This window comes from Penaeus vannamei, chromosome 16 (genome assembly GCF_042767895.1).
Source record: "Penaeus vannamei isolate JL-2024 chromosome 16, ASM4276789v1, whole genome shotgun sequence".
Classification (NCBI taxonomy): Eukaryota; Metazoa; Arthropoda; class Malacostraca; order Decapoda; family Penaeidae; genus Penaeus; species Penaeus vannamei.
Window position 1 is genome coordinate 1,753,892 of NC_091564.1, and position 20,000 is coordinate 1,773,891.

Here is a 20,000-nt window from a genome sequence, read left to right on the forward strand (position 1 = left end):
TGAGTGAATGTGTGTGTGTGTGTGTGTGTGTGTGTGTGTGTGTGTGTGTGTGTGTGTGTGTGTGTGTGTGTGTGTGTGTGTGTGTGGGCATGTGTGTGCACATGCATTCACTTTCTAGTTCACACACTTCACATGTGGAAACAAGCGCGCGCACACACATTCTCAGGACTAAACTATTCCTAAAGGAGCTATTTCTATGGAATCTCAAGAGCCTTAAAAGAAATTAGAAGCTTGTAAGACCGGAATTCCCTGATTAAAAGGCAAACTGGACTGGAATTGCTGATGCTCGAGTGTTGGAACGTGAAGCTCAGACAGGTTATTGTTTCCTTATTTATTGTGGCTCAGAAAAGAAAGGAGTAATGGCCAGTTAAGGGCTCTCCCAAGAAAAATTTTAAGATGAGGAGGTGGCTCTATGTACACAATATTTACTGTATACACACATTAATAGAGAAAATGCTTACAGAATTGTCAAACATGCAAACAATCAGACCCTCAAACATAGGGTACACATGTATAACATGTGCAAACATATACTCTCAATCACACTACCTTTCACTGACCCAACTCTTCTACTACATATAAATACAGGTAAGAAATCATCACACTTTGCATAATCAGTCTGCATGAATTTTTTTTTTTTTTTTTTACTGATCTGACTTTAGGCCCTTCCACTAGCATGTACTGTATCCAATTCCAAACTTCTGACATGTAAAATGCTTATCAACAGACTACCACAGACAATTTAAGTAAATCCTAGATTCTATGACAGGTCCATGATGTTACAATCCATGAAGAAGCATGAAGTCGTATGAAAGAATATTTGAAATGATACATCAGCTCCATGGCTTGTGAAAGGGTTGCTTTTCTTGTATCTTTGGATACCTTTTTATGTTTTAACACCATATCAAAAGAAATGGTACAATATCTATAAATAAATAACTATATATATATATATATATCCTAGCTCATCAAATACTGAACAGGACTCATTAGCAAAATGCAAATTCCAATCTAGCTCACTAAATTTCAAACTCTTGTCAGTTCCCACCACTTGATATGCACAAGGATTAAATATGATAATTCTCTGTATCAAAACCACAAGCTCTCTCAATATCTTTACACAAAAGTTTGAATCTGCAAAGCCAGAATTATTGATAAATAACAAATACAAATTCACACAAATATCAAGTCAAGTAAGGCCAAGTAAGTAAATGACTAAATAAACAAAAACAAAGACAGGTGATATTGCATAAAATCAGAGGAAATAAAAATTGTAGTACGAGTGTGGAAAAATGAATGCTTGTACTCTACAGCTGAAGACGTTGCCTATAAATAAACAAAAAGCAAATAATTTACCATATTGACAGTCATTATGAGCTGGCAAATCTTATCACAATAAGAGAGGGGGCAAAAAAGGCAATATTCTATCAAAGTCACTCGTCAAAATATTAATAAATAATACACAAGCAAAAGTTAAAATTTGTATTGTCTACATACATATGTACACATTCATTTGCATTGATATATATACACATACACATATACATACATGTATATATATATACACATATATATATATGACTGGATTCTATATATACACAAATCAAATGCCTTGTCTATGCATGTAAGATTGAATGTGTTTGTGGAGCACGTGCAGCACTTGAGAAAATTGAAGTTAAATTGTTGACTATGAAATATACACATATTACATATATATATATATACATATATAATATATATTATGTATGTATATGTATATATATATATATATACACACACACACAAACATATGCATGTATATATAAATACACACAGACTAACACATGTTCTTGGCTCACTGACGGAGAAATTTGAGAAAGGATTCAGTGCATGCTTATGCTTTTTAGGGTCTTCCATGAGCCTTTACGGGTATTAGAATCTGCTGCTTTTCTGAATCCTTTAACTTTCCTCTTCATGAAACACAAGAACACTGAAATGGCTACTGTTTACTACGTCACCTAACTGTCATAGAACATTGAAACATGTAACAGTTCTTGCTTCACAATCCAACATGCATCAATAGTACAAGTTCCAGTATTGTTTAACTCGGCAACCTCTGACCGTGCGCGCTAATGTTGCCTGTTTTCTATATGCCACAGTGATCCCATAAATGGGTTCCCTGCAGCAACTGCATGTGTACATATATAAAATAGATGTTTTCGATACGAAATATAAAATATATAAAAAAATTGGCGAATCATAAAAACAATCATGAACGACAGACTTCATTCCTCACAATTATATCAAGCTGTCATTTCTAGCCTTGGCCTTACTATGTAATATTATTAGTAATAACAAAAAGCATATCGTACCACCCACCACCAACCACTAAGGTTCCCCCTTAATGAACTTTACTCTCCCAAGATGTAGCCTGTTTGCATGTTTACTAACTTATGATTTTTCTTCATAAACTCTTATCTGTACTTTGTTCTGAATGTTGCTATAGCCACATTTACAAAAAGGACATATGTAACCCAAGCAACGAGGGACACAGATTAAAGACTTGCTGGGCAACAAGCAGGTCACGGCATGGGAGCAGAACTGTAAGGGGGGTGGTGAAAGTGGCAGCAGTGTTAATCGTGCAGTACCGTACCTCCCGCAGGTGAGGCCCCATAGGCAGCGGTTAGCGGCGACGAGAGTCCATGCATTGCAGCAAACGGGGAGGCTAGCACACCGGGGGCACCTACAATATTGATAGCACACCCTGAGGCTGGGTCCACGAGCCCCTACCACACACACACCCTCTGGCAGGGGAAAACTGTCTCTACTTCCAGCCAGAATCATACAATCCCTCATCACAAAATGAAAAAAAAAAACAGGATGTTAAAAATCTGAGGGCATGAACAATTGTAAGGATCAACAGTCCCCAATTGAGAGTATGAAAATGTCTTGTTTTTTATACACATTTTCCAGACTCCTTGCAGTGACCTCAAAGTTTCTAACATTACAACTGTCTTTTTTCCATTTACCAGTGCTGTTCAGATAGAACAGCATACTGGGATGGGCTTCAATAGGTGAGCAGAGACCGCTGTTCCCACAAGACCCCTAACTAACACAACAACAGTGCACAACTAACAACATGCCCACATACACCCATCTGGTACTCTATGTCAAGTACTAACAGCTCTCTCTCGCTCTCTGAATCTACTTTGCTGATAGTTCTACATTTGGATTAGTGCAAATAAAAAAGCTCTTTAATTGACTGCTTCTGTGAATCCCAACGGCTACAATTTGTAATTAGATAAGCATAGCTTCCAAACCTACAGAAGCTTTGGGTCAAGTATGAGGGCGAGTGTGTGCCAGTGTGTGTTAGACAACGGTGGTCACGTGCACTCGGGTCATGTGTGGCAGAGGTGCTGCTACGTACGGACATCACAGGGTTTACCCTCCAAACACCACAAAACTCAATAAAAACCAACACACACAAAATCACTTTTCTTTTTGTTTCCAAAAGTGTCCCCTTTCCTTTCAAATCAACTAGACTACTGTGGTTTTTGTTCAGTTTTGGGGAGGCTGCAGGAAACCAATGGGTCACCCTTTTAATGGCATTTTCTCTCTCATCTTTCTAAGGATGAAATTCTGGGGATTACATAGGGACTGTTTTGGAAAGGTTTTTGGAGTAAAAACAAATACAGTAATAAAAAAATAATAAAAAAAAACAAAAATATAATCAAACCCCTGACACAGCTAAATCAAAAAATTTATTTATCAAAATACTAAGGCAGACAAAAAAAAAAATTAAGAAAAAAAATCAATAAATAATTCAAAATCTTTAGCTCTTGTCCTGATTAGTCTTGTTTGGTTTGTATTCTTTTTTTATTTATTTTTTTTTTTTTTGGTCATTGTACTGTAATCACAATGTTTGTGAAATCAAATAAATACGGTATATAAAAATCAACGAAAAACGCAATGGGAAATGTCCAGCAGTGGACAGAGGAATGGAGAGGAAAAGTTGGTAAGCAGTCTGGTAGAAGAGAAGAGGGGGACAGGCTGGTGAAGTCTGGGGAAGAGGAGTCCAGAAGAGAGCAGATTGGGGTTCACCTCAACCCACACCAGTCAAACTCAAGCCATGGCAAAAGCCTCAACATGTTACGTTAGTCTCATCTACTTCTAACAAAGGTCAAATTCCTTTCTAAAAAAAAAATATATATATATATATATACATATGTATATATTAAGGCTGCAGCACAACCGTCTTGATTAATGTTCACCTATTTACATCAACTTTGGCAAGAGTGTGACACGGTGCTGGATTTATTGGTGAATAAATGGGCCACTTTGCATGCAGGGTGGCCCACGTGGGAAGCAGCCCACATTGCGTGCAGGGAGTGGCCCGCTTGTTGACCACACTGCAGAGCAGGCCAGGCCACTTACCACCAATAGCCAAGGCAGAATCCAGGGCAGGATCGCCTGTAGGAAGGTTAGGGTTGGTGTAGTCTCGAGACTTGTCATTGTTGTACTTCACATTAAGGTTGCTCAGCTTGCTGTACTCAATTCGAAGGGTGCAGCATGCATTGTAGATATTCTGGCCATCCAGTGTCTGTTTGCATAAAAGTAAAATTAAGATGCATCACGATGTGTATTTTTTTTTCTATCGACTACAGGTGAAATCCTTTTGATATAATTTCCTTTTTTAATTTTCATTGATATTACTTTTGAAAGAGCAATGTGGGTCCTATGCAACAAAACCACATAGCATGATCACCTGAATATGATGAAAAATTTAAAGATAAGATTTTTTTTTTTTTTCTTTTTTTTTTAACAATCTTGCTGAAGAACAAAGTAACCCAAAATATAGGAACTTTACCCCCCACCCCCTGTTTTAAAATATAGAATCTTCCCTTACAATGACTAGTCAGTTTTATCTCTAACTTCTAAAAACTCAACAAGATAAACAGTACTTCATGAAAAAGCTTTCTTTGAGATTCCTCTAACTTTGATAAACATCTAAGCCTTACCATTTTGGCTGCCTGAGCTGTGACAACATCGGGATACTGGATAAGAGCTTGGAATGTGTCTGAAAGAGAGAGAAAGAATCATAAGCAATCTTGATCCATACCAGTAAATAGACATCATCCACTCTTTATAATCCCTGTCATGTATCCTATCATGGTTATTTCCCTACTGCCACTTCTTACCCCTAATCTATTCAAGATTAAAGCAAGTCAAAAGATAATGCCATCAATCATAGACAACATTTTCAAACCTAACAAAAAAACTGACCATCAAACTTAATTGTAGTCGTCTCCTAACAGCGTAATGAAATGCACTAAAATAAAGCATGAGGCCAGTGGTGGCAGTAGGAGGGTGGCTGGGCAAGGGACTGATAAACATGCTGGCGGAAATAGAACCAAGATAAACATGCCAGCCATCTGGTCCTCCTTTCCTTACCCTATTCCCTTTGCCTCTAACCAGGTACTACAGGAACTGCCAAACACACCCACAGAACACCATACATACAAAACTGATATTTACCAATAAAGGGGGGAGAAAAAAAAAAACTAAACTTTTTGAACATGGAAAAACCAGGACAGGATCAATCTGGGACTATTCTGGTGTTATACTTATGACACTACATTCAAATCTCAGAAGATTCATAATTCCTGGAACTAATATATAAAGTCAACACACCCTACAGAGTTGTAACAATGCAAACCTATTAAATCAGACAAAAGTATACACCTAACAACTTGCCTAATAATGAGGAAATTTTGCTTTAGTTAACCCTATACAAAATAAGAGAACAGATCATAGTAGAGAACTTACTGTTTTTCGTGAAGGTGACGATCTTGAGCACTTTACCAACACGGGAGAAGATCTGGAAAGCATTGTTAAAATATACTTAAAAATTATATCAACTCACTGCATAGTTATGATTGGAAAACACCACAAACACAAAAAAAAGTATTCTTTCTCACTTACTCTCGCACAAACACACATGCATAGACAAAAAAAAAGTCTACTTTGACTGTTTTGAATTTGGTGGTTGATCTGTTTATTAGAAGGCACTCCTGAGCTAAAGGGTCTTGGGGAATTTCATTATGGAATCATTTATTTTGGTGAGCAAAAGGGGTGAAAAAGGAAAAAGGGAGGAAGAAGAGGGCAGAGATAATAAAGGAAGAGAGAACTGATACAGAAGTACATCTCTATCACAGAGTAAAGAACCTTTGCATTTCTCATACTAACAAAATTTTGGGTGGGTGGGAGGTGGTGATCAACAACCTAACGCAAGTCCATGAAATCAGAATATCACGCACTAAAATGATCATAACTAGCAATGACAGTTAACATAGCAAACTCTCACACTAACCACTACCAACTTGCTCTCATACTGCATACCCACCCCAGCTCACACAATATGTTTAATTAAGCATAAATGAACGAACGCTGCGCACACCGCTCAACACCTGGAGACCAATTATCAACCGACTTCAAGAGACATCTTCAAATGTCTCTCTCATATTGCACATGAGGAAGTTCGTTGTCATTTGGAATGAGGAATGTAAAATCATCATTGAAGAATGTGCTCACTGGGCTCCTTCCAACTGTGGACCCCTACCTCCCACAGTATGTTGTATGTTGGTGTGCAAAATTAGTTTCATCTTTATAAAAACATTACTTTCTGGTACAGCTCAAAGGATACAGAAAAATTACTCTTTGAACTATCTCTTCCACAGGCAGGAACATCATGTATGTTTACATAAAAAACATGAATACATAGGTAGTATAATTAAGAAATCTACAGTGAATTATTAAGAAAACATTTCTTTACAGACCCATTTCTGACAATACATCACCCCTTATTTGTATCCTAGAATCACAAACAGGTTGGGTTCACTGCCAAATTCTAATCAACTAGCCCTTGAGGCTAAGGACAAACCATCCTTAAATTCTCTAAACTCTAATAACCCAGTTGATATACCATTAAACCAACAGTAAGCCAATAAACTCCCTCATCTTTAGTGGAGGTAAGATAGGAAAGTTTAAAAGGATAACCTTAAAATTCAAAAAGTGAGATAAAGCAGAGGTTCTTTACATAAATAATACAGAAAACAAACACACACACACACACACAAAAGACAAGCAAACTGGAGAAAAAAAAAAGTTGTATGCAAATATACAACTTGTAAACTTACAACATGGTCAACTGCAATTACATTCTATTCCTCGAATTAGAAATCGACTAAAATCCTCTACCCCGCAGTACCGAAAGCGGATTCGTAAACAACCAGCAAATCTCTAAAAACGGAAGACATTACCGCCGAATGTCAGTTATAATGACCTCGGACACTTCTTACTTCCGCTTCGGCTGGTGGCGACCGCGCAGAGTGAGTTCAATGACTTTCCGGCTACAGTGTTTTCGATGTGTACAAACGTTCGTGAGCGCGACGCATTTCTTCGCTCGCCCAAACAAAATGCGTCTCCATGTTTTGCATCTGCGTTTCCACCATTCAATCCATAAGTCCAGCACAGTGGGGAACTTTCCCCAATGGCCGGCGGCAATCTAGAACCCTCATACACTCAAAAACACTCGTATATATGAGTGTTTGCTTTTGAAACAAGCACTCCCGCTTCTCTAATATTCAGCAGACCGCACAAGGAGCCACGAAAAATACTCCCTATAAGTGACTTGTTGATCAGTCGAATCTCAAAAGCTGTATGGTTAACATCGAGTGCGGGGAGGTGGTAACCAAGGTGCATGCATTAATGTATAATGGGACGGCGAGGTGCGGGTCGTGTAGGTACGGCGTGAGGTGCTTGGCAGGTGCGGCCCGGTGTTATCGATCCGCACCTGAATCCACCACTAACATGCACCAAATATCCCGAAAGTTTTCCTGAATATAATGGACCTGGTGGGAATTGTCCGTTTCCGAGGGAATATACACCGGAAAAAATCATATTGATTGTAAACGTATTTCTGATTATTCTTTCCGGAGTTCTTAGCGTAGTCGCGAAAATCTTAGTCGTCATCCCATACACGCCATGTGCGCGCTCGCCGCTCTTGGTTACACGCTCGGTGAATGATAAAACTCGGCGAAGTGCATCTAGGAAGAGCCATATCATAACGAATGATACGAGTTCTGCTTAAATAAAAAGAAAAACTCGGTGGTCACCCACGCATTCTCCCATCAAGCAAACATGGCATGAGGCAACTTACCTGATACAGGACATCAAGGGTGACTGGATAGATCATGTGCTCGACAATGACCCTGAGCACAGTGTTGGGACCGCCCTGTGTGTCCGTCTGATTGACCAGGGCCTGAGCAGCCTGCAGCGCCGCCTGTGCACTAGGGTTCTGCTGGGAGATCAAACATTCATATTTTCACTGAATGACACAAGGAAAGGCACTCATTGTAAAAAGATTGGATGTGTAAAAGGCGAGCTACTTCCGAACTCGTTCGTTGGCATAGCTCCCCATTTTACAAAAGCCACATATACGATATGAATTATTACATGCGCTGCATTGCTGAATGAGATGTTTCAACTTGTTACTAAGTAATTCTTCTCTGGTAGGTATTCTTAAGAGCAAATCCCCATTGACACTAACATTCTATCTATTGGAACAAGGCATACTCTAATTAGGATAGTCATTTCGTTGGGTTTGCAGGAATGACTCTGCAAACAATACCACAAAACCCTGTGGTCCCTCCCAACAAATCTGGCCCACACTAGGATATGCGCACAGGCACACGTCCTGTTCAATGCCCTTCTCCTTCCGTGCAGCTCCACGTCTGCCAGTAATAACATCATCTCCTTGTGGCGAGGAAGTTACACGTGGAGTTGCGAGTCAGGACTCACCGCGTTTGAGTGAGTCTGGTCGGTCTTAAGCTCCTTGTGGTTGGAGAATTGGACGTAGACGGCGCGGCCACGCAGCTGGGCGGTGCAGTTAGTGAAGTAGTTGACCATTGTGGTTGCGCTAACTTCATCGGACATCTCCAAGAAAGCCTGCGAATAAGAACGGGGGGAACGGTGTAATGAGATAAACAAGCACTAAGAATCCGGACACAGACGAGGGGGAATTAGATAATCAGAGAGAAGGAAAAGCGAACAGTCAAATGGAACTAAATCATGGGGAGGAGGTAAAAAGTGTTAGGAGATTGATAGCATGCAAAAATTTAAGTTAAAACGGGACACTGAAACGGGGAAAAGGAAGGAACTTAAGTTAGAATATTAACGAACTGACAATATATTTTTGTAAAAGCAAGCGGTTAATATTTACCTATTTGTTTCCTCTTATCCAAAATATAAAACTGATTCTATAAAAAATACAGGTTAAAACAAGAAGCATTTCCCTCTAGGCGAGGCAAAGCAAGGTCGAACACATGTCCAGGCAGATCAGATGACCCGCCGCGCACGAGGTCGCCACCGAGCCGCAGCGGTGGCGACCTCCGTGACCATCGACCAGTTAATCAAAACCTGCCTTGCGTCAAAACCACACGACTTAGGGAGATGATACGGTGTTTCAACATTTTTTTCACACCTTGTTTCTTGTATTTCCCTTCTTCGAGGTTTACTTACCTGGTTCTTGCCCTTGAGCACGAGCACGTTGGTGACCTTGCCGAAGGGAATACCCAGGTGGACGATCTCCGCCTCGGTGACCTCATTGGGAATGTTGCGGATGTGGATCACGCGGGACGGCGCACCGGGGTTTTTCGTGTCCAACTTGACCTGCAAAAGCGAAAAAGATGGAAAAGGGTTAATATCCGACAAGAACAAACTAAATACAACCAATATCACACATTTCAACCCCGTCCCCCCTCTCTCTCTCTCGCACACCAAGCTTCCATAAGGGATAAAGATTAACGGCCCTGCAAATACAGCTCCCTTTGTTGGTACTGGCGAGAACGAATGGTCGCGGAGGGAACGTCTGCTGCTCGTAACCATCGCCTCCCCTTCCCTCCTTTCTAACACCGCTGCCAAACATTTTCTAAACGGAGCACTGAATTCATAAGCTTGTGCGAATGACTGACAAAAATGCTCTCCCTGTTTTGACATCTTGCAACCGAAATGAGCTCGAATTGACTTCCAGAATTGGGTTCTGATATTGAAATTCTAACAGCTCTCATTTCATAAACACGTGCAGATTCAGTTCTATGTTTGGCCCAAAAATGTTGAACGACTTCCGCGAAATATACACCAGCCCGAGAGAGACCTGCCTCACCCTCAATACCTTGCTAGTCTGACCATCTACAAAACCCGTGCAGTGAGCGAAGACCGGGAGAGGCGGGAGAGCATGCAAAGCTCCCCACGTAAGGGCACTACCAGCAACAGGAGCGGAAGCATCACCTTATCAGTTATGCTCAGTGGACACAGCGCGAGAACGGCTGGCCCTCGAGTCTCGTAACTACAACGCCGTGGAAATGAGGGCCATCACTACTGCTCTCCTCCCCCCTCTTCCTCCTCGTCGCCCTGCTCTCATCTGCCTCATCACCATTCCCTTCATAATCAGAGTGCGTGTGCTTGATGCCGACCGAACCCATGCACGGGGGGTGACGATTCAATAAGGTTACCCTTTGAGAGTACAACATATAACTGACCCCAGAATAAAAGCAGCAGCCCAATTCCTTTTGATTCGACTGTAAGGGCATGTCCCTTGTTACTCCGCTTATACGGGAGTTACACGCGAAACACCTCGTTCAAGCAAGTACAGCAAACAGATGCTTCAAATCCCACCTCCATTACACAAAAATGAAAAAAGAGTAACGTGGAGTGATGAAAAAACAAGGTTATGAACCCGACACCCGACACGTGCACCCACGGGTAACTTATTTCAGTCCCCCTAGTGAAGTCACGCATCCACGCAACATAACCGAGCCAGGTGGATACGAAGCCGTGAAAAAAACATGACATCCGCCCCCGTTATCGAATTTCAACAAAAGGCGCTACAAAAAAAACCTAGATTGATACAAGCCAAAGCCAGGACCCTGCTCAGTTCAGACCTTACTAAATTCAGACGTAAGACACGACATTATCTCCCTAAGCCTACCACTTCTAAAGGCTCCAACATGGAGTTCTGTCCCTAAAGCTCGAAAGCCCCGACATACGGTTCCAGCAAAAATTCTTCCTAGAGGGAGTGGGCGTTGACTCGGGAAAAGTAATCAAAGAAAGAAAAGGACAAGGGAAGAGGGGCGTGAAGCGAACGCGGGCGGCGGGCTGGATCCGAAGCACCCGGCGATTCCCAAGCTGACCGTTCTCACCGGCACATGGACATGCATCCTAACATTATATTCATGAAGCCCAGAAGACAAAGCACGCTGTTATGTTCTCCCCATTTACCTATAGCTTGTACCCGGACAGCACAAGAAAGGAGCACGCAGGTTACGAGGTATAATTAGCTTCCCATCTCTGCCAAGTGATATCCTATGCAGAGAGTCAATCTTCCCGCGATCTTAAAAGGCATCGTTATCAGTGAGACTAACGCGGGATCTATTTTACACAGAAATTCCCTATAATTAATACTTGCTTTTGCCTTAAGAAAGTCTCTTCGTTATGCTATACAATCTCCTCCGACCATGGCATTAGATGGATCATTTTCACAGGACAATGCCATCGTCTCCCTATGACACCTATCCATGCCGCACCTACCACCACGCGTCTTACAACCTATCCGGAATCCCAAGCCGTACCTGTCCATTCACAAACGTTCCGAGTTGCAGACGCGATGGTTGGACTAGCCCCACACTACCAAATGAACAGCTGCTGCATCAACCCCTTCAGGACGGACCCGACGACCCTCCCTCCCCCATCCCTTCGCCCGCACTGCTGCTGGGTCTCCATGTGCTCTTTGTTCCATGAGAGAGTGAGAGAGAGAGATTGAGTGAAAAAGGGCCATGTACAGTACAAGAGACAGCGTGCGGCTCTTACCTTTTTGGCGTCATTGTTGTTGTCGGCGTGGTTGGGCGCAGGACTCATAACGGAGCCATTGCTCACCGCCCCGGTCTGCGCCAGCAGCTCATCAGAGCCACGCTGGAAAAGGGAAAAAAGGCACAAGTTAGTGTCAGCTATAATTTGAAATTCGAGGAATGTGTTTTAACCCTCTCGTGTGTGTGTGTGTGTGTGTGTGTGTGTGTGTGTGTGTGTGTGTGTGTGTGTGTGTGTGTGTGTGTGTGTGTGTGTGTGTGTGTGTGTGTGTGTGTGTGTGTGTGTGTGTGTGAGAGAGAGAAAATGGATTTAAGGGGAAAGTATTGGGGGAGAAAACGAGAGAGAGAGAGAGAGAGAGAGAGAGAGAGAGAGAGAGAGAGAGAGAGAGAGAGAGAGAGAGAGAGAGAGAGAGAGAGAGAGAGAGGGGAGATATCAAGTGAGGAGAGGAGGCGAGACAGAATTTGTAAGGCAGGGAGGGAGGGGAGGGAGAGAGGACGAGGGGGGCGATAGGTGGGCCACGATCGATAATCAACAGGTTGTCCAAGGAGTGAACAACACCTCTCCACACCACGCTACCCTCCGTTACCCTGAAATGTGCACATCCAATTTTTCCGCCGCCGTCACCACAGCTTACCCCCACCAAGCCTCGCCTCGACTATGCCTAAGAGTTTCCATTATCCCGGCTTTTGTAACGAGACTTGATTACTGAACCTCCATCGACATCTCGCATCACCGACGGCTGCTCTTCGCCCTAATGCCCGCTAAAGCTACGCCTTTAGCCCACGCTCCTTGGGACACGGGACTTTGCCGGGCGGGATGGATCCACTTGCAAAACTCGTGCAAAAGATGGGGGGGGGAGGTTATGACGCTCCAAGTAAAACTTAAGAGAGAATGCATGTCAGAGGAGGAAAGGAACAAAAATTAAAGTCCGAACCGAGCGGTTTCGAAGGTCTTGAAGCTGTTCCAATATTTGAACTTCTTGGCGTCACTACTGACACAAACATCGCATGCTGTGCAAAACAAACAATCCGGAGCAGCAAACATTCAGTTGACGGAAGCGATGGAGCTAACTTCATACTATTACGCCATTCTAATTTTAGCGTTTTGTTGCGGGAGAGGTAGGCTAATTCCGCTCGCAAATAGTTTTTTTTAAGCAAATATTCCCTCAAAGCAACCCGAAACTTATCTCGTCCTTACACACGGCGAACGGGTCGAGGCAATTCATTCAGTTTCCCCCGAAAGTACAGGAGGGCGCGAGGCTCGAGATGGAAATACGAGGCAAGACATACGAGCTGATGCAGAAGGCGGGATCAATATCACCCCAAGCCTAAACCAGATTTGGTCATTAACCTTAAGATCAATACATTCCCCTCCCTCCTTCCCTCCTTCCCTTTTGCCAGCAACGACTGTCCTGGAATATGAAAGGGTACTAGATGCGTGCGAGAGCGCATGCGTACGGGCGGCTCGCGGAAGACGAATCTAACACTGCAAAGCAAGGAGACCATAGTCTACTGCTGCCCATTACAGGAGTGTCCCAGTACACAATTCGAATGTGTCAACCGGCCTGCGTGGCTGCTGTATCGGAGACGAACACGCAACGCACAAACAAAAACCCTAACAACGCAAACAAAAGGATAGACCCCAACTATCCGAGGACTAATGAGCAAGCAGGAAACGGAGACCGAGGAGACGGAGGCTGCGGCAATAATTGCTGGATTACCTGATGTTAGCATATGGATGCTGCTCCCAGCAATTACCTGCGGATTATATCCCAGGGAACAGCGGCGAGAAGGGGGAGATGCCTCGTCTACGATATTGGGTACTGCTTTATGTGCGTTAATGAACTACAGCGAGCCCGTAATACCCCATCCGCGACGGCGTTATTAACTAATATACCAGAGACCGCACTCTAAGGAACGCGCGCACGTGCGCACACATAAATCTAAAAAAAAAAACTATCACAAATCCTAATAATAAAGAAAAAGAAAAAAGATATCGGTTGAAGCTGATGTACCGCATGAGATATGCTAATCGATCCGGTAACGAGATCTGCCGCAGCACTTCAACGGGATACACGGCCATATAAATAAAAAAGGGAAATATATGCATCAAACAAATCATTTTAGGACCCGGATTCATCCCCTGCATTCTCCTCCACCCTCTCCTCCCCGCGCGTCACCAGGGTTTGAGGCAAGAATTTCAACACGTCAATTTAAAATGTATCCTCCCTCGTGTGCGGTCACATATTGGAAAAAAGAGAAGGTAAGAAAGGAAGGAGAGGAGGAGGGAAGGAACTGGTGGCGTTGGTGCTGGGGGGAGGGGGGGCGAGGCCAAGATGAGGGAAGGGACAAGTGAGGGTGAGAGTGAGGGAGAGATTGGGAGGGAAGGAATTGGCTTTGGTGCTGGGGCAGGAGGGGTGAGGGCAAGATGAGGGGAAGGGATAAAAGAGAGGGAGTGAGGAAGGGAGACAGAGACAAGAGTTTCCGAACGGCCCGCGTGAAGCTCCGCCACCGTCATAGCGCACGAAGCACACTTCCCTCCCCCGGCAAGGGACATTAACCCATTCCCAAGACAACCGAGTCAGCTGACAGAATCGCCGTCGTTCGGTTGGCCACGCAGCCCCAGGGAGAAGCCACCACCGCCGCCGCCGCCGTCGGTACCCGGGTGTTGCAGTCAACGACCCGGCGAACCACACTCAAGGACGCGCCCATCTATCTAGCAGATTTCATCGAGATAGACTTCCCGGGCCACAGGGCTAAGCTGGGACTCGTATTGCCCGGCCGTCCACAAGCACAGAGTGGGAAGGAGGGGGGGGGGGGGGGGGAGGAAGAGAATAGAGGAGAATTGAGAAGAGAAGTGAAGAGAAAAGAAGAAAACAGAAGACAGAAGAGAAAAGAGCAGAAAACAGAAGACAGAAGAGAAAAGAGAACAGACAAGAGAAGAGCCGAAACTGTTTGCGACATTCCTCCCCTATCAATCCACTGCTGGAACTCTGCCAACACCTTCCAGGGGAGTCACGATCCTCTCCTCGGCCCGGGCGGAGCAGCGTCCTACCGGAACTCGCTCGCTCGCTCGTCCGTTCGTCCGTTCGTTCGTTCGTTCGTTCGTCCGCCCGCTCCCATCGCAGCAGCAAAAGCGGCAGGAGCGACGGCGGCGACGGCGGCAGCGGCGGTAACAAGGACCCCTTTAAACCCTTCGACAACGGACACGTTTTCCTTTTCCGGATGCGCTCGAATGAATGACGCGGCAACTCTCAAAACGAAGAAAAAAAGCGAGAAGAAAAGACAAGAACAAGAAAAAAGAATAACGGTTAAGATTTCTTTAAAAAATCCAAAAGACTGACCACAAAAGTAAAGTAATAAGAAAAACAACCGACAATCTTCTCTACGCGACGGCATTCAGCAGGAGGAAGGAAGAGAAATTTCGGCTTGGTGAGAGCGGCTCGACAGAACGGTCCACCTTGAACTTGACCTCACTCCGCGACGCGCCAGTACAGGAAGCCGCCGCCATTAAGATCCCAAGCCAACGCTTTAATGAACATATGCAGATAGGAGTGTAAAAATAATTACACAATGAGTATATGTATGTCTATATCTATCTATACGTGTGCGTGTAAATATAAATATATAAATATATAAATAAATAAATAAATAAATAATAATAATACACACACTATTCAAACCACCCCAGCGACATATTTTACATGCCATAGCATACCGCCGACTTAATCTACCCGCTGTTGGCATGGTTTAAAACAATGAACGACAACCTCCCGTCTCGTTGAGCATGCACGTGCATTGCAAGAATTTATCTCGTTAAGATGAGCGGGTTGTAAGAGGCTGCGGTCGGTTAGACTACGCCAACACAACCAAGAGCGTGCAATGAGAGCGAGTGGTTGAAACCGGGCCGGAAGTGGAGTGTGAGCGTCAAGCCACATTGGTTGTGTTCAACATATGGTCCGAACGTATTGTCGGGGTCTTCCCCCTGCTCTCTGCTGGAGGAAGGGCGTCTCTCATTCGCTCTCGCACACAAGCACCTTGGCCTGGCGCTTCCGAGCATGAATTCACTCGCTGGAGGTAATGTGGCACAGTTTTACCAGCGCCGCGTCGGTCGGAAGGCGAGGCCTCGCGTTCGGCCTGCGAGGACACCATCTGTCGCGCTCTTGGTTCATTCACTCCGGGATGCCGCCACTGTGGCTTCTCTAATCACTACCTCGGATTCAGCTAAACGTTACTTCTTCATTCCCTAACATCTGAAGCATGTGAATTGTGAGGATAAGATCGAGAATGGAAAATAAAATACAATACAAGTAATGACTTTGCTAGTAATTGTGGGGCGAGAGGAGTGGGAGCTGAGGTTTGGGAACGAACAGGTAGTGATCCCTTGGGGTAACGTCCCGCCGTCACGCTCCCCCCCCCCCCCTCTGACTCCCGCACCTAACTGCCGCGCCGCTTCCTCCGAGAACTTAAAAAACAAGCCTAAAGTTCCTCAAGTATCCTCCCGCCGCCGTCGCTCGCACCTCCGACATCGATCACCGCCGTCAAAAAGCGGCCTCATTAATCCTTTCCGCGGACACTATAGGATGTGTAATTACCGCCGTCGCTGTGGAGCAGATGCGAGCCAATGTTCGGTGGACGATAATTAATAACCGACTCTCTACCTGACGGTCTTGCGGTTGGCGCTGCGCTCGGCGGCCACCCACACCGCCTACCGCGCCCAGCGAAGACAGGAAAGGGACGGGAAGGAGGTGGGCGGGCGCTAACCACAGGTTATAGAACCGGGAGTCGAGGGAGCGAGCGAAGGACGCGGGAGACGGAGGAAAAGTCGCCTCCCACTCTCGCTTATGGGAGCTCTGCTGTGCCCATTGTCACAACCTTATTGTCCCATCCCTCTCCCTACCCCCTTTCCCCACCCTAACACCAGCGCCGCCGCCACTACGCGCCCGAATCGAATCCAACTCGCCTTGTCTGCCCGTTTGAAGTTGCTGCTCCGCCGAGTGATACGGTTTCTGTTCTAGCCTCGCGTTTCACACCCTATCAATGTTCGCTCCAGCACAGCAGAACTAAATTCTGAAAACCTGAATATATGAAAAAGAGAAGAGCAAGAAAAAGAGAAAAATCTTGAAAGGTCGCGGGCTCTTTTCGTTCAGCAGATCTACTCGACCAGACCTATCCCAACCGCGACGCGAGAGAAGAAACACGAGGCTACTATAAGCTTTCATTCGATACACACGTTAAGCACGATCTTTCCCGCGATACGGCGGCCAGGACCAGAGCTAGGAAGGTGTCCGGGGAGTGAAAAAGGAGGGTAATGTCAGCCCAGTGGTGGAGGTGGAGGTTGTGGTAGAAGCCCGCCGGCCGCGGAAACGTCAAATTACTCACAGCCGGCTTCACCACCACCGTGACCGTCGCCTCCTCATAACACTCCCACTAGTTTAAACCACCATACAGGTTCAGGCTGGGGGACCGTCTCTCTCTCTCTCTCTCTCTCTCTCTCATACATACTCGCTAAACTATACGATACCGAATTTCCATTATTCTAATGCAAAAGTCCGATGCCTTTGCCAGCCACACCGATCAACGAACATCACCTCCAATAAAACAAAAGGGACAAAGTCGACCCAAACTCCGCCTAGCCTTCGTAACTCCACTCTCCCTCCCCAAACACCGACTCTAAACCATAGAAATCATTCCGTTGACACTACTTAGCCCACCCTAAATAAACACCCTCACAGCACAGCATTCACAAGCCAGGCAACCATGTAGTTCTAGCAGAGGAATCACAAGAGGTGTTGGCGTAAGTGTTGTCACCGGATATCCTGTCAGTACATCCGTTACCACAACAGAGTCTTTATGCCAACCAAAAAACACAACAAGGACAAGGTAGGGAGAGCCACGAGGCTGCGAGTGGAAGCTTGAATACGTAAGGTTGTAAGGCAGATAATTGTGTGTGTGTGTGTGTGTGTGTGTGTGTGTGTGTGTGTGTGTGTGTGTGTGTGTGTGTGTGTGTGTGTGTGTGTGTGTGTGTGTGTGTGTGTGTGTGTTATGTAATGGCGTGTGAAGCAAGGTATCTAGAGTTCTATGTGGTACGGTATAATATGGTGTGTGAATACATGGTCGCATAGATGTACGGTACTTAAGCCTATCATGTCACCGACAAGTTCTACATGTTAAAATGGATTTTTTTTCTTTAGCGGAGCAGTGTGTAGCAGACCGGTGGGTCGGCCGTCAGCGTGGCAGGCAGGCAGGCAGGCAGGGCTGACGAGAGCGGTCTCGGGTTACTGGTTTGTGTTTCACCTTGGGCAATATCTTTATGACGGTACGCCTTTGCATGGCCGCTCTCCTTCCACTGCACTTGCTCATCTACTTACATGCATTACCCTGACACCTGTGCTTCATCGGCAACACTTCCTTACCTGTGGACAAAAGAAAAAAAAACGTTAGTGAACGGAGTCAAAATATTTTAATTAAGAACATAAATGATGAGTATTATATCTATATCTATCTATCTATATATATATATAACGAAAAACAGGCGCTTTGATAAAAACATTACTTAAGCATAACCAGAAGGGCAACACATGGCAAACGCGAGTGCCATTATTCGCAACTCGTCTAATTACAAAACGGCAACCTAAACCGAACAGCTTGACACGGCGCGGGAGCGAGATCAAGACCGAGCGCGAGGCCCGAAGAAAGAGGAACGGATAATTTGCTCTCGTCACGCCTCGCCACACAACGCTGTCGCCGCACATGGCAGCTAATCGTTCGGCCGCAAAGCCAGCAGCTTCTCCCTCTCCCTCCTCCCCCTTTCCGAGTCACCCGCCAGGATTTAACATTCATGCAATAATTCGTTGTCGTTCTCGTATCGCATGTTCGAGGGGGATGGGGGAGGGGGTGGAGGGAAGGGGAGGGGCCGATCCATGACGGTTTCCCCCTCCTTCCCCCCTTCCTCCCCCTCAGTCTTCTCGCCTCCGCCTCGCCCGCCGCCGCTCGTCCTCGCCACACCACGTGGGACACCACACTAACGACGCTGAGTGCCTGCACCCTTGCCACTCCTCTCCTCCTCCACATTCCTCAACAATCCGGAGCAGTTGTTACCGTGGGCATCGCCGTCGTTCTCGGGGAAAAGAGGGCCCGCTCTGGATCCCTTGGCCCTCTTGCCCTCGACGAAGCAATTAATTACAGAACATTACGAACAATAAATCAGCCACTGATCGCCCCATAATAATAATAAAAGTACGGGCGGAGGGTGGAACGCATTGCTGCCCATCCACAGACTGGGGAGAACGAGCCAAGAATTCATCATCATTTGATCCAGCGCGACGGCCAGATTCACGGGGCTTTACGGGTTCTTAGGCCTCGATTTAAATGCCGCCCTCCCCTACACGAACAGCTGTAGATGACTCCGACACGCCTGCAGCATCAAGGGCTCTCGGCAAAAAGGGTGTGGAATCTCAAGCCTCCAACCGCCAGACTTGTCACATGTTACGATGGAAGTTATGCTTTATAGAACCGAGGTGGTGTCGTGATGTGCCATTCAAGACGGCAATGATAAGGGGGAAAGTAGCTTCTGTGTGTGTGTGTGTGTGTGTGTGTGTGTGTGTGTGTGTGTGTGTGTGTGTGTGTGTGTGTGTGTGTGTGTGTGTGTGTGTGTGTGTGTCCGTGTTCCAACACATCCAACAAACGTACCTTGAATGCATTAAAAACTCGTCCCGAAACAATGTGTAAAATAAAACATGTATCGGGCTCGCAGTAAGCAAATATGACTCATACGCCTGAAGAGCAATAGTATAAAATTGCAACGGCACTATTCAATTAGCATTAATCCACTCCACCTGGCCCGGAAATCCCTGCTAGGTGTGGCTGCTGCAGTTGTCAGTTGTCGCGACGAGGAGCAGCGAGGTGGGTTCGCGAAGGAGGGGCGGCGGGAGGCGCTGGCGTAACCAAGGCGGCGAGAGGCGCGGTGCTGACAATGATGAACACTCGTTGTTGACAAGATCGTCGTCGGACACATGGTTGTGAGGGAGAGGGGAAGGGAGGGGCAGGGGATGGACGGGAGGGAGGGGGCAGGTGGGTCCGCGTGTTAGCCATGTGAGG

General features: G+C 45.5%; 1 protein-coding gene across 50 annotated transcripts in view; it reads right to left on the reverse strand.

Annotated features, from left to right (window-relative positions):
• heph (polypyrimidine tract-binding protein 1 heph) overlaps positions 1-20,000 on the reverse strand; it is a 153,205-nt gene that overhangs the window by 12,705 nt on the left and 120,500 nt on the right. For 15 of the 50 annotated variants that reach the window (XM_070131044.1, XM_070131049.1, XM_070131039.1 and 12 more), the window contains 7 exons: positions 11,905-12,006; positions 9,559-9,708; positions 8,839-8,985; positions 8,198-8,338; positions 5,806-5,857; positions 4,998-5,056; positions 4,414-4,579 (listed from right to left, as the gene is read on the reverse strand). In XM_070131044.1, the coding sequence (XP_069987145.1) occupies positions 4,414-4,579; positions 4,998-5,056; positions 5,806-5,857; positions 8,198-8,338; positions 8,839-8,985; positions 9,559-9,708; positions 11,905-12,006 (817 nt within the window). Of the gene's footprint in view, positions 1-2,632; positions 2,723-4,413; positions 4,580-4,997; positions 5,057-5,805; positions 5,858-8,197; positions 8,339-8,838; positions 8,986-9,558; positions 9,709-11,904; positions 12,007-20,000 lie in introns of all 50 variants that reach the window. The other 35 variants (XR_011399129.1, XM_070131025.1, XM_070131023.1 and 32 more) reach the window with 3 other exon arrangements.